Source organism: Carassius carassius, chromosome 3 (genome assembly GCF_963082965.1).
Source record: "Carassius carassius chromosome 3, fCarCar2.1, whole genome shotgun sequence".
Lineage (NCBI taxonomy): Eukaryota > Metazoa > Chordata > Actinopteri > Cypriniformes > Cyprinidae > Carassius > Carassius carassius.
This window is the reverse complement of record NC_081757.1, coordinates 31,436,969-31,450,383: the sequence shown is the minus strand read 5'-3', so window position 1 is coordinate 31,450,383 and position 13,415 is coordinate 31,436,969. Positions and strand designations below refer to the sequence as shown.

General features: G+C 38.4%; 1 protein-coding gene and 1 long non-coding RNA gene across 3 annotated transcripts in view; one reads left to right on the top strand and one right to left on the bottom strand.

The window, feature by feature from the left end:
- The window catches only part of LOC132125033 (uncharacterized), a 357,141-nt gene that overhangs the window by 134,059 nt on the left and 209,667 nt on the right, over positions 1-13,415 (bottom strand). The window lies entirely within an intron of this gene.
- Positions 1-13,415, top strand: part of LOC132125002 (B-cell scaffold protein with ankyrin repeats-like) — a 338,644-nt gene that overhangs the window by 323,332 nt on the left and 1,897 nt on the right. For both annotated transcript variants that reach the window (XM_059536208.1, XM_059536200.1), the window contains exons 9-11: positions 303-509; positions 12,086-12,148; positions 12,320-12,501. In XM_059536208.1, the coding sequence (XP_059392191.1) occupies positions 303-509; positions 12,086-12,148; positions 12,320-12,501 (452 nt within the window). The remainder of the gene's footprint in view (positions 1-302; positions 510-12,085; positions 12,149-12,319; positions 12,502-13,415) is intronic.

Below are 13,415 nucleotides of genomic sequence, written 5' to 3'. Positions count from 1 at the left end.
TTTATATTATTACATGTTTCCCTATAAAGGACACCTTAAAATAAAGTGTAACCAATCAGTTTTTTTTTTTAATTGAATTGGTTTAGTGAACTTATGGGACCTTGTGTGTGTGTGTGTGTGTAAATATATATATACGCATGTATGTGTGTGTGTGTATATATATATATATATATATATATATATATATATATATATATATATATATATATATATATATATATATATATATATATATATATTGTTTTTGTTTTTTTGTTGGTGTTGGTGTTTTGGAAATCAACATATATTTGCTCTTTACGCAGATAATCTTTGGTTGGTTGATCCTAATGAGGAACACCAAAACAATGAAGATGTAAATGTCTATACTCCCCTGGGTAGAGATGGGGAAGAGTATGACACCATCCTCACATCCAGCAGCTCTGTAGTGATAGTGAACCGCCCCCCTGCACCGACCCCTCGACCTGACTCCCTGCCTACCCCAGAGGACAAGACTCCCTTCATCGCACAAGGTTTTAATTTTTAATTACCTTAATTTTGACTTGTGGACAGTTTGAATTTTAATTTGGCTAGCTGAGGACCATTAAATCGACTGTTGACACTGACAACAAATGCATTTACTTAAATTTCAATTTCAGATTCATTAATAATTTAAAAAGTGAAAAGTGCCAAGTGACTTGTATTGTTAGTGCTTTATAAATCATTTATACAATCCTGGAGCTGTATTCATGAAGCATCAAAGAAGCAGTGCTCTTGCTAGATCACAATCACTGTAGCTTCTTATGACAGACATATCTCATGATCTTATGAAAAACAGTAACAGACCCTTGCTAGAGGTTTCTTACAAATCTTACATTGCCCTTATGACATATTTTTGTAAAAAAATAAAAAAAAATCTGTGAGAACCGCTTTGCTCCTCCAGAGCATAAGAATAAGGTGCAAGTATCAAGAAAAAGAGAGAAAATGTTAATAGAATATTCACACTTAAAAGTCACCTTTATTTATGTATATAGCGCTTTTAACAATACAGATTGGGTCAAAGCAACTGAGCAACTGCATTAAATAGGAAAATAGTGTGTCAATAATGTAAAAAGCCAATTCATCATTGAATTCAGTGATGTCATCATCCAGCTTAGTTCAGTTTAAAGGTGCACTGGGTAATTTTTAGTGGCAACTAGTAGTGAGGTTGCGACTCCTGACATAAATTACTAAATAACTGTCACTGCAATGTTTTATCAAAATATTGGTCAAATATCGAAGCTAGAGTCTTTAAACTTTCAATTGATGAACAGTTTGTCCAGATCAAGTAAGAGAGTGATGTTTAACGTGCTGTGAAAGTGAAACAATAATAAACTGGGGCCGTCGGCGATGCTTGCACGTAAAGGAGTTAAATAGTATCTGTCGAATAAAGTTGATGATATCGCTGGAAATTAAGTGTCCCCAACTAAGCAAGCCAGAGGCGACAGCGGCAAGGAACCAAAACTCCAACAGTGACAGAATGAAGAAAAAAACCTTGGGAAAAACCAAGCTCAGTCGGGGGACCAGTTGTCCTCTGGCCAGAAGAAACCAGCGGTTCAATTCCAGGCTGCAGCAAAGTTAGATTGTGCAGAAGAATCATGTGTTTCCTGTGGTCTTGTCCAGGTGGCCATCTATGAGACAAGGTTTTGACTGTCTCTGGGGCTCATCTACAGTAGTTGTCCTGGTCTCCGCTGACATTGGTCATTTCGGTGTACATCTTCCTTACGAGCTCTGACGACTTGAGAAAGTGTTATTGGTAGCTCCGTGTAGCTGGTTTTTTTTTCTCTCTAGAATCTTTATCTTACTATCACTCTCTGTTTTTTTTAAAGTGATAAAATATAACTTAATTCACACCATATTTCTGATATTATCGATCAATCTTATCAGATTAATTTTGATCGTTCATTTTTATTTTATATCCGTGAGTGCAGTACACCTGCATTGCGTTCACCTGCACTGTAATATGCTATGGGCCCCTCCCTGCTTACCGTGGTGATGAGATGCATAGCAGATTGTCATCACTCAATGGTTGGATGTCTAAGTGGTGCCCAAAGATTAACATAGGTTTCATAGACAATTGGACGAGCTTTTGGGGCAGATCTGACCCTCCTTGGGTGGCCCCGCTCTTCTCTCTAGAAATATGGCACATAGTCTTAGAGTTTATACTTGACTACCTGGGGCCCAGGTCAGGAAGCAGACAGACTGACTAAACCAACCGTCTGCTAGCTGCCTCACGTCACAGAGGTCAGTTAATTCTCAGCACATAGAGACTCTTTCACCTAGAAATCACACTATAGAGACTGTGTCTGTTCCCCGAACTAGAAAATACAAAAAACGTCCAAACCAAGTTAAGATTAACAAATTAATTGAGGTTCAACAAATGAAAAACAGATGCAATACGGATAAACAAATGATAAAGCTTGGCTTATTGAATATCAGATCCCTTTCTACTAAAACACTTTTTTGTAAATACTATGGTCACTGATCATAATCTAGATGTGCTCTGTTTGACAGAAACCTGGCTAAAACCTGATGATTATATTATTTTATATGAGTTCACACGCCAAAATTACTGTTGTAAACATGAGCTGCATCTAAAAGGCAAAGGGGGAGGTGTTGCTTCAATTTATAACAACGTTTTCAGGATTTCTCAGAGGGCAGGCTTCAAGTATAACTCGTTTGAAGTAATGGTGCTTCATATAACATTATCCAGAGAAACAAATGTTAATGATAAATCCCCAGATGTTTGTACTGGCTACTGTATACAGGCCACCAGGGCACCATACAGACTTTATTAAAGAGTTTGGTGATTTAACATCCGAGTTAGTTCTGGCTGCAGATAAAGTTTTAATAGTTCATGATTTTAATATCCATGCAGATAATGAAAAAGATGCATTGGGATCAGCATTTATAGACATTCTGAACTCTATTGGGGTTAGAAAACACGTTTCAGGACCTACTCATTGTCGAAATCATACTCTAGATTTAATACTGTAACATGGAATTGATGTTGATAGTGTTGAAATTATTCAGCCAAGTGATGATATGTCAGATCATTATTTAGTTTTGTGCAAACTTCATATAGCCAAAATTGTAAATTCTACTTCTTGTTACAAGTATGGAAGAACCATCACTTCTACCACAAAAGACTGCTTTTTAAGCTATCTTCCTGATGTATCCGAATTCCTTCGCATATCCAAAACCTCAGAACAACTTGATGATGTAACAGAAACTATGGACTCTCTCTTTTCTAGCATTTTAAATACAGTTGCTCCTTTACGCTTAAGGAAGGTTAAGGAAACCAGTATGACACCATGGTATAATGAGCATACTCGCACCCTAAAGAGAGCAGCCCGAAGAATAGAGCGCACCTGGAGGAAAACAAAACTAGAGGTATTTTGTATTGCTTGGCGGGAAAGTAACCTATCCTACAGAAAAGCATTAAAAACTGCTAGATCCGATTAATTTTCTTCTCTTTTAGAAGAAAACAAACCTAACCCCAGGTATTTATTCAATACAGTGGCTAAATTAACGCAAAGATAAAGCCTCAACAAGTGTTAACATTTCCCAACATCACAGCAGTAATGACTTTATAAACTAAATTACTTCTAAAAATCAATACTATTAGAGATAAAATTGTAACCATTCAGCTTTCAGCTACAGTATCGCATCAGACAGTGCACTATAGACCCCCCGAGGAACAGTTCCACTCATTTTCTACCATAGGAGAGGGAGAATTGTATAAACTTGTTAAATCATCTAAACCAACAACATGTACACTCACCTAAAGGATTATTAGGAACACCTGTTCAATTTCTCATTAATGCAATTATCTAATCAACTAATCACATGGCAGTTGCTTCAATGCATTTAGGGGTGTGGTCCTGGTCAAGACAATCTCCTGAACTCCAAAATGAATGTCAGAATGGGAAAGAAAGGTGATTTAAGCAATTTTGAGCGTGGCATGGTTGTTGGTGCCAGACGGGCCGGTCTGAGTATTTCACAATCTGCTCAGTTACTGGGATTTTCACGCACAACCATTTCTAGGGTTTACAAAGAATGGTATGAAAAGGGAAAAGCATCCAGTATGCGGCAGTCCTGTGGGCGAAAATGCCTTGTTGATGCTAGAGGTCAGAGGAGAACGGGCCGACTGATTCAAGCTGATAAAAGAGCAACTTTGACTGAAATAACCACTCGTTACAACCGAGGTGTGCAGCAAAGCATTTGTGAAGCCACAACATGCACAACCTTGAGGCGGATGGGCTACAACAGCAGAAGACCCCACCGGGTACAACTCATCTCCACTACAAATAGGAAAAAGAAGCTACAATTTGCACAAGCTCACCAAAATTGGACAGTTGAAGACTGAAAAATGTTGTCTGGTCTGATGAGTCTCAATTTCTGTTGAGACATTCAGATGGTAGAGTCAGAATTTGGCGTAAACAGAATGAGAACATGGATCCATCATGCCTTGTTACCACTGTGCAGGCTGGTGGTGTTGGTGTAATGGTGTGGGGGAATCATTTCAAATTGGGATGTGCATCTTGGGATGTGGTGGAACGAGAGCTTCGTGTCCTGGATGTGCATCCCACAAATCTCCATCAACCTCAAGATGCAATCCTATAAATATGGGCCAACATTTCTAAAGAACGCTTTCAGCACCTTGTTGAATCAACTATGCCATGGTGTTCCTAATAATTCTTTATGTGAGTGTATGTTAGACCCTATACCATCTAAGCTCCTAAAAGAGGTGCTTCAAGAAGTCATAGATCCTCTTCTGACTATTATTATTTCCTCATTGTCATTAGGATATGTCCCCAAAACCTTCAAACTGGCTGTTATTAAGCCTCACATCAAAAACCACCACAACATGGCCCCAAAGAACTAGTTAATTATAGACCAATCTCAAATCTCCCTTTTCTGTCCAAGATACTAGAAAAGGTGGTATCCTCACAATTATATTCCTTCTTAGAGAAAAATGGTAAATGTGAGGATTTAGACCGTATCATAGTACTGAGACTGCTCCCCTTAGAGGTACAAATGATCTGCTCTTATCATCAGATCTTGGTTGTATCTCTCTATTAGTTCTATTGGATCTTATTGCTGCATTTGACACAATTGACCACAACATTCTTTTGCACAGACTTGAACACTTTGTTGGCATTAATGGAAGTGTATTAGCATGATTTAAATCGTACTTATATGACCGCCATCAGTTCGTAGCAATGAATGGAGAAGTATCATATCGATCACAAGTGCAGTAAGGAGTACCTCAAGGCTCAGTACTAGGGCCGCTACTCTTCACGCTTTATATGTAAACCTTGGGAGATATCATCAGGAAACATGGTGTTAGCTTTTACTGTTATGCTGATGATACTCAACTCTATATTTCTTCGCGGCCCGGTGAAACACACCAATTTGAAAAACTAATGGAATGCATAGTTGATATAAAAAACTGGATGACGAGTAATTTCTTACTGCTAAATTCTGAAAAAACATAGGTGTTAATCATAGGACCTAAAACCTCTGCATGTAATAACCTATAACACTGTCTAAGACTTGATGGCTGCTCTGTCAGTTCTTCGTAATCAGTTAGGAACCTAGGTGTGCTATTTGATCGCAATCTTTCCTTAGAAAGCCACGTTTCTAGCATTTGTAAAACTGCATTTTTCCATCTCAAGAATATATCTAAATTACGGCCTATGCTCTCAATGTCAAATGCAGAAATGGTAATCCATGCATTTATGACCGCAGGGTTAGATTATTGTAATGCTTTATTGGGTGGCTGTCCTGCATGCTTAGTAAAACAAACTACAGCTAGTCCAATATTCAGCAGCAAGAGTTCTTACTAGAACCAGGAAGTATGACCATATTAGCCCGGTCCGGTCAACACTGCAGGACCTATCAAACATTGTATAGATTTTAAAATATTGCTTATTACTTATAAAGACCTGAATGGTTTAGCACCTCAGTATTTGAATGAGCTCCTTTTTCATTATAATCCTCTACGTCCGCTACGTTCTCAAAACTCAGGCAATTTGATAATACCTAGAATATCAAAATCAACTGCAGGCGGCAGATTCTTTTCCTATTTGGCGCCTAAACTCTGGAATAACCTACCTAACATTGTTCGGGAGGCAGACACACTCTTGCAGTTTAAATCTAGATTAAAGACCCATCTCTTCAACCTGGCTTACACATAAAATACTAATATGCTTTTAATATCCAAATCCGTTAAAGGATTTTTAGGCTGCACTAAATAGGTGCATTAACAGGACAAGACCACAAGAAACTGATGATTCTTCTGTACAATCTGACTTTGCTGCAGCCTGGAATTGAACTGCTGGTCAGAGGAGAACTGGCCCCCCAACTGAGCCTGGTTTCTCCCAAGGTTTTTTTCTCCATTTTGTCACCGATGGAGTTTCGGTTCCTTACCGCCGTCGCCTCTGGCTTGCTTAGTTGGGGTCACTTCATCTACAGCGATATCACTGACTTGATTGCAAATAAATGCACAGGCACTATTTAAACTGAACAGAGATGATATCACTGAATCCAATGCTGAACTGCCTTAAACTAAATTCCTAATGAATTTTGTTCAGTTGCTTTGACGCAATGTATTTTGTTTAAAGCGCTATATAAATAAAGGTGACTTGACTTGACATTCAGGGCTGTAGAGGTCCACTCTAGGTGCTGATCCACCATCTGGGGTGGACACGTACTGGATCCGGGTGACTGCAGTGACCATTTGATCTGGATATAGCCTGGATCTGTTGGCTACTGTGACACTGGAATAAGAGAGAAACAGACTAATATTAGCGTAGATGCCATTCTTCTAATGATGTAGCAAGTACATTGTGTGTTATGGGAAGTGTTCCTGGTTCCGGTTTTCCTAATTAATGCAGTCAAAAAATTGGATTTGAATATTAGAAATATGTTAGTGTGTTATGTGTAAGCCAGGTTAAAGAGGTGGGTCTTTAATCTAGATTTAAACTGACAGAGTGTGCCTGCTTCCCGTACAATGTTAGGTAGGTTATTCCAGAGTTTGGTCACTAAATAGGAAAATGGTCTGCCACCCGCAGTTGATTTTGATGTTCTAGGTATTATCAAATTGCCATAATTTTGAGAATGCAGCGTAAATGGAGGACTATAGTGCAATAAGAGCTAAGTAATAAGCAAGAATTTAAAATCGATACAATGTTTAATAGGGAGCCAGTGTTGTGTTGACAGAACCGGGCTAATATGGTCATACTTCCTGGTTCTAGTAAGAACTCTAGCTGCTGCATTTTGGACTAGATGGAGTTTGTTTATTAAGCGTGCAGAACAACCACCCAATAAAGCATTACAATAATCTAACCTTGAGGTCATAAACACAAGAATTAACATTTATGCATTTTATATTGAGATCATAGGTCATAATTTATATATATTTTTGAGATGGAAATATGCAGTTTTACAAATGCTAAAAATGTGTCTTTCAAAGGAGAGATTGATATCACGTAGCACACCTAGGTTCCTAACTGATGACAAAGAATTGACAGAGCAGCCATCAAGTCTTAGACAGGGTTCTATGTTATTACATGAGTTTTTAGGTCCTATAATTATAATTAACTATAATAACTATAATAAAATACTATAACTATAAAATAACTATATATATATAATTTTTTTTTTCTTTTTTTAAATATAATTTTTTTTTTTTTTTTTTTTTTTAATTGGCATGTTTCTCAGGGCCATGAAGACATATAGATCTGAGTTTCATCAGCATAACAGTGAAAGCTAATATGGTACTTCTTGATGATATCTGATATATTTGAACCATGCTAATGCACTTCCATGAATGCCAGCAAAGTTTTCTAGTCTATTCAAAACAATGTTGTGGTCAATAGTGTCGAACACAGCACTAAGATCCAATAGCACTAATAGATAATTTCCACCACGAACAGATGTTAAGAGCAGGTCATTTGTAACTCTAATGATAGCAGTCCAAATACTTTGATACAGTCTAAATCCTAACTGGAAATCCTCACAGATACAATGTTTCTCTAAGAAGGAATATACTTGTGAGGATACTACCTTTTCTAGTATCTTGGACAGAAATGGAAGTTTCTAGATCGGTCTGTAATTAACTAGTTATTTGGGGTCTAGTTGTGGTCTTTGATGAGAGGCTTAATAACAGCCAGTTTGAAGGTTTTGGGGACATATGCTAATGACAATGACAAATTAATTATAGTCAGAAGAGGATCTATGACTTCTAGAAGAACCTCTTTTAGGTTGTTGGTTTAGATTATTTAAAAAGTTGATACAATTCTTCCTCTCCTTTAGTAGAGAATGAGTGTAACTATTCCTCAGGGGATTGTCAAAGGCCAGGGCAGACCGGAACCTTACACCCTGCCCCTATACCCTGCACCACCTCGAGGAGCAATTCCAGAGTACACCAGAGACAAGACAAGCCCAAAAAAGGGAAAAAGTTTGTCTTTATTTAATTAAAAGTAATTTCCTAAGTAAAACATCACTCGTCGACCTGTACTTCTCCACAGAATCCTGGTGCTCCTCTTCTCCAGTACGAGGTATGTGCATAACTGGAAGATCCCATTTTTAGACTGTACGCTGGTAAACACGTGAATACAGGTCCTCCTTAAAACAGTTCAGAACAAGAAACAAACAGCTCACTTCATTACTAAATCGGCTCTAAGCCAGTCGATAATACACATATAAATAATAGCTCTTCTTCAAGTAAGGCTAAGTGAACAAGGAGGTAATAACTCACTTTGTTAATAGGTCAGCTCCCAACCGGACTATGTTAAATGGGGGGGGGCTCTTCTTACAGCAGGCCGAGGAACAGAGGGGTGGGGGAGGTGTCTCTCAACTTCAACAGATCGGCTCCAGGCCAAATAATGGTGAGTATACAGATAATAATTCCTCTTCCAGACAGTTCAGGGAAAGCAAGGGAGAGGTAACTCACATCATTGACAGGACAACTCCAGGCCAGACAAGGTGAGTATGCGGGTATGGCTCCTCCTCCAGGCAGACCACAACAGCAAAGGAGGGACGACTTCACATTTCCAACAATTGGCTCCAGGCCAAATAATGGTATGCATGCAAGTACAGCTTCTCTTCCCAACAGGTCAGACAAACAAGGAAGAAATAACTCACATCCTTAACAAGACAGCTCCAGGCCGGCCAAGTGCGTATGCCGGTATGGCTCCTCTTCCAGGCAGACTAGAGCAGCAAAGGAGAGATGACTCCACGTGTTCAACAGTTAAGTCATTAACAGGGCAACTCCAGGCCGGATAATGAGTATGCAAGTACGGCTCCTCTTCCAGACAGAAACGACAGCGAAGGAGGACAGTGTCACATTTTCAACAATTGGCTCCAGGTCAAACAATGGTAAGTATACAGGTATGGCTTCTCTTCCAAACAAGTCAAGAAACAAGGGAAAAATAACTCACGTCATTAACAAGTGCGTATGCGGGTGTGGCTCCTCTTCCAGGCAGACCGGAGCAGCAAAGGAGGGATGACTTCACATGTCCAACAGTTGGCTCCGGGCCAGATAATGGTGAGTATGCAGGTACAGCTCCTATCGTTAATAAGGCAGCTCTAGGCCAGACAAAGGTAAGTATACAAGTATAAGTCCTCTTCCAAACAGACCAGCACGGTGAGAGGGGGATGACTTCGCGTCTTCAACAGTAGGCTCCAGGCCAAACAATGGTAAGTATGCAAGTACAACTCCCCTTCCAAACAGATCAAGAAAACAAGGGGGAAATAATTCACGTCGTCAATAAGACAGCTCCAGGCCAGACAATGGTATGCGGGTATGGATCCTCTTCCAGGCAGTCAGGAAAGCAGGGGATGCATAGCTCACAGCTCTGTATAATACACTCAAACACTGATTAAAACCCATTGTCTCCCCCCCAGGATGGGCGGCAGATCGGGTCGAAGTCACGAACTCCGGCGGGACTCTTCACTCCCCACACTCATATATTCAGCAAGACACTTCAAGAATTTCACACGTGTAAATCTCCACCATAAACACTACAATCCACACACTCACAGTGAATTGCCTTTGCTCATGGCTCTGACCTGGTTCCTCGTCCATGCAGGTAAGGAGGATTCGTGGGCAGCAAAGAAAATATAGTTGTCAGTGAACAGCACTGAATTCAAGAGCTAGATCTTCATCTATACATCTCAACACAGATTTGTCTGGATAGTGATTTAAAGTTGGACAGACAAATTAACACTGTGGTGAGATCTTGTTTTTTTTAAATCTACGTCTGCTAGCTAAGACTAAACCATTTCTATCTAGTTCAGATTTTGAGAGAGCAATTATGTCCATTGTCTTTTCACGAATGGATTATTGTAATTCCCTTTACTATGGAGTTTACGTTCGAGCACTCATGCGTTTACAGAAAATCCAAAATGCTGCTGCAAAAATGATCGAGTCGGCAAAGAAATATGAATCTGTGACTCCGTTATTAATTTCATTAAAGTGGTTGCCAGTACGACTTAAAATTGTCTATAAAATCCTGGTACTTGTAAGGCTCTATTTAAGGCTCTGCACAATATAGCTCCTGTGTATTTGTCCGGTTTGGTGACAATCTACACCCCCTCCCAGGGCCGGCTTTGCCGACAGGCGACACAGGCGGCCGCCTGGGGCGCCATCTGCTGGACGGGGCGCAAAATTGCAGAATTAAAAAAAAAAAGTTAATTAAATGTATGTATCATATTATGAAAGCTGCGCACACGCTGTACACTTTTACTGTGCACTGTCCACACACTGCTTGTATTTGTCCATTTCTTTTACTAGATTTACAATCCTAAAAAACGACTGAGTCACTCTGACAGGCAGCTGTCAAACTCAGCTGCTCAGCAACCGGGAGTGGCGGGGATGTGCTCACTCGCCTTGGGCACCAAATAACCTAGAGCCGGCCCTGCCCCCTCCAGATCCCTGAGATCAAAGAATCAACATCTGCTGTGCACTACCAGGATATATATATATATATATATATCTCTATGGTTTATAAGGGTTTTGAAAAATGGGGACATGGGTTATGTCCTCATAAGTCACCCTCTCCTTGTAATACCTGTGTCATACCCATGTCATCATTATACAAAGTTGTGTCCTGATATGTCACAAAAACCCGCCCACACACAGTTCACAGTTCATATATTATTATAAATAACTAAAACCTTTATTTTGGAGGCGATTAAACGGGATTAATCATTTGACAGCATATGTATATATTTATGTTCCTGTTACATTTAATGTTTTCACATTTTCTTGGTTAAACATTACAAAAGAGAGAAAAAAAATTATATTTATAAATTATTATTTTTTTTAGTTTATTTAATATTTAAAATAATAATTATACATTTCATAATGTGTTTTATGCATTTTTATATTTATTCCAAAATAATAAAGGCAGTAACAATTTGAACAATATTTTTGAACAATATTCTGCACCTTAGTATTGTATAACATTATAAAACAGTATGCATTAATAACAATTGAGTGTAAACTGGGTGTAAATGGATGACAAAATAAGAATAAATACAAGGCAATATAAACCCTCCCTATACCTATCCTATGCAATGTGAGATTTGAAAATGGAGAAAGAAAAGTTCGGAAGGCCTAAAGGGATGAAACCCAGGTCGATCGCATTAAAAATGACTTTGCATGCGCTTTACTATATGAAGGCAGTCTATTTGCACTTCATGAAATAGACACTCAGTTTTTTTTAATAGTGAACTGATGTTCAGCTGTTCTTTTTAATAGTCAACTTATTTTCAGGTTATCATCATAAAAGCCCTGTTAACACTGTCACAGACTAGAAGATACATCTTTCATTTCATCAAGCTGAATGCTCACACAGCAGTAAAGTGCCCTTTCAGTGTGGTCTATGTGTCCCTGGACCATGGTTTTTACGGAGGGGGTAGACAACATGAATACATGCCTCCACCTAGTGGACTCTCTAGGATTATGTAAACTAGTTATCAGATGTGTGGTGTACTGCTGCTGTGTGGAATAACTGGAACTCTAATCATGATGTGCTGTATTTATTTGGATTTTTAGTTTTCCAGAAGAAAAAGTCACAAGGAGATTCTGAAACACTGTACTCTTTTCCCACAAGACAGGGTGAGATTTGTCTTTCTGAAAATTGTATAGTTGTATATGCACTATGAAGTTATGAGTCTGATCCAATCATCTATAATAGATAACTATTTATTATTTATTAGAATAACGTCAACAAAAAAGTTAAATTATACAGCTGACATTTTATGTGCTTTCTGGTCTCCATGGTGACAGCGAGGCAGAGGGACAGCATCTCAACCACTTATGACACCTTTATGCCCAGTCAGCCACCAGGACTGGATGAGCTGATAAAACTTCAGCAGGAGGTGAAGATGGGCTCTCTGAGTATAGATGATGCTTTGGATCGATTCAATGACTGGCAGAGGCTTCAGAAGGGAATGGATAGCATCCAACAGGTAATGGACATGGCTAACCCTTTAGAATTCCTTTAGTATGTTAATAAAATACTAATATGATACTTTCTACATTATCACTAGTTTGAATATAGTAATATTTTAACAAATGTAATTTCAATTACATACCAAACCTTGTATTGTGTTTCTGTGATGGAAAAGACAATGTAAGCATCTTTGAATAAAACTGGATAAAGTTTTGTCATTAAAATAATGAGAATTATGAGACCAAAAGATTATTGTTATTTTGGCAGCTGTACTATTGATTATACATTTGTAGTAGTTTCCCTCTCAGACGCAAAATGTATAGGAATTTACTATGGTTTTTTGGTAGTCAGTTAGTCGGTCATTCTTGACTTAAGATTTGAAAAAGGTCTGTTTTCTAAGTGAAATTTATATGATTACAAAACAGATATGATATAATTCTGAGTTAGCACCAGGGTAGGGTTGCACCAGCCATTCGTAAGTTCTTACTTAAATTAGAACGTTAAGTAAAAACAAGTTTCCATTAAAAATGATGAATTAATAACATTATTCTATATGTAAGCTATTTTTATGTAAATAACATTCAGAAACTGTAATTGAAATATATAAGGATCAATAAATACTTAAAGAAAAAAAAATACATAAGAAATGCCATTCAATTATTATTTCATCTGACCTGAGCAACACAGACCAAAGCGCACAGAGGTGCTCTGTAGATGGGGTGTTGAAGATGCGCTAAAAAAGAAACAAAGTACATTTATTCACATATTGTTTTCCCTCTTAATATGTACGTGAGTGTAAATGTCAGCAGCATCATATATACCTAAAGGATTGCAGGTTGTCGGGTAAAAGGAGAGCATATTGATGCAGTTCACTCAGTCTGCTATTTTATTCCATGCTATGTTACTCCTGACCATACGTTTCCGTAAATA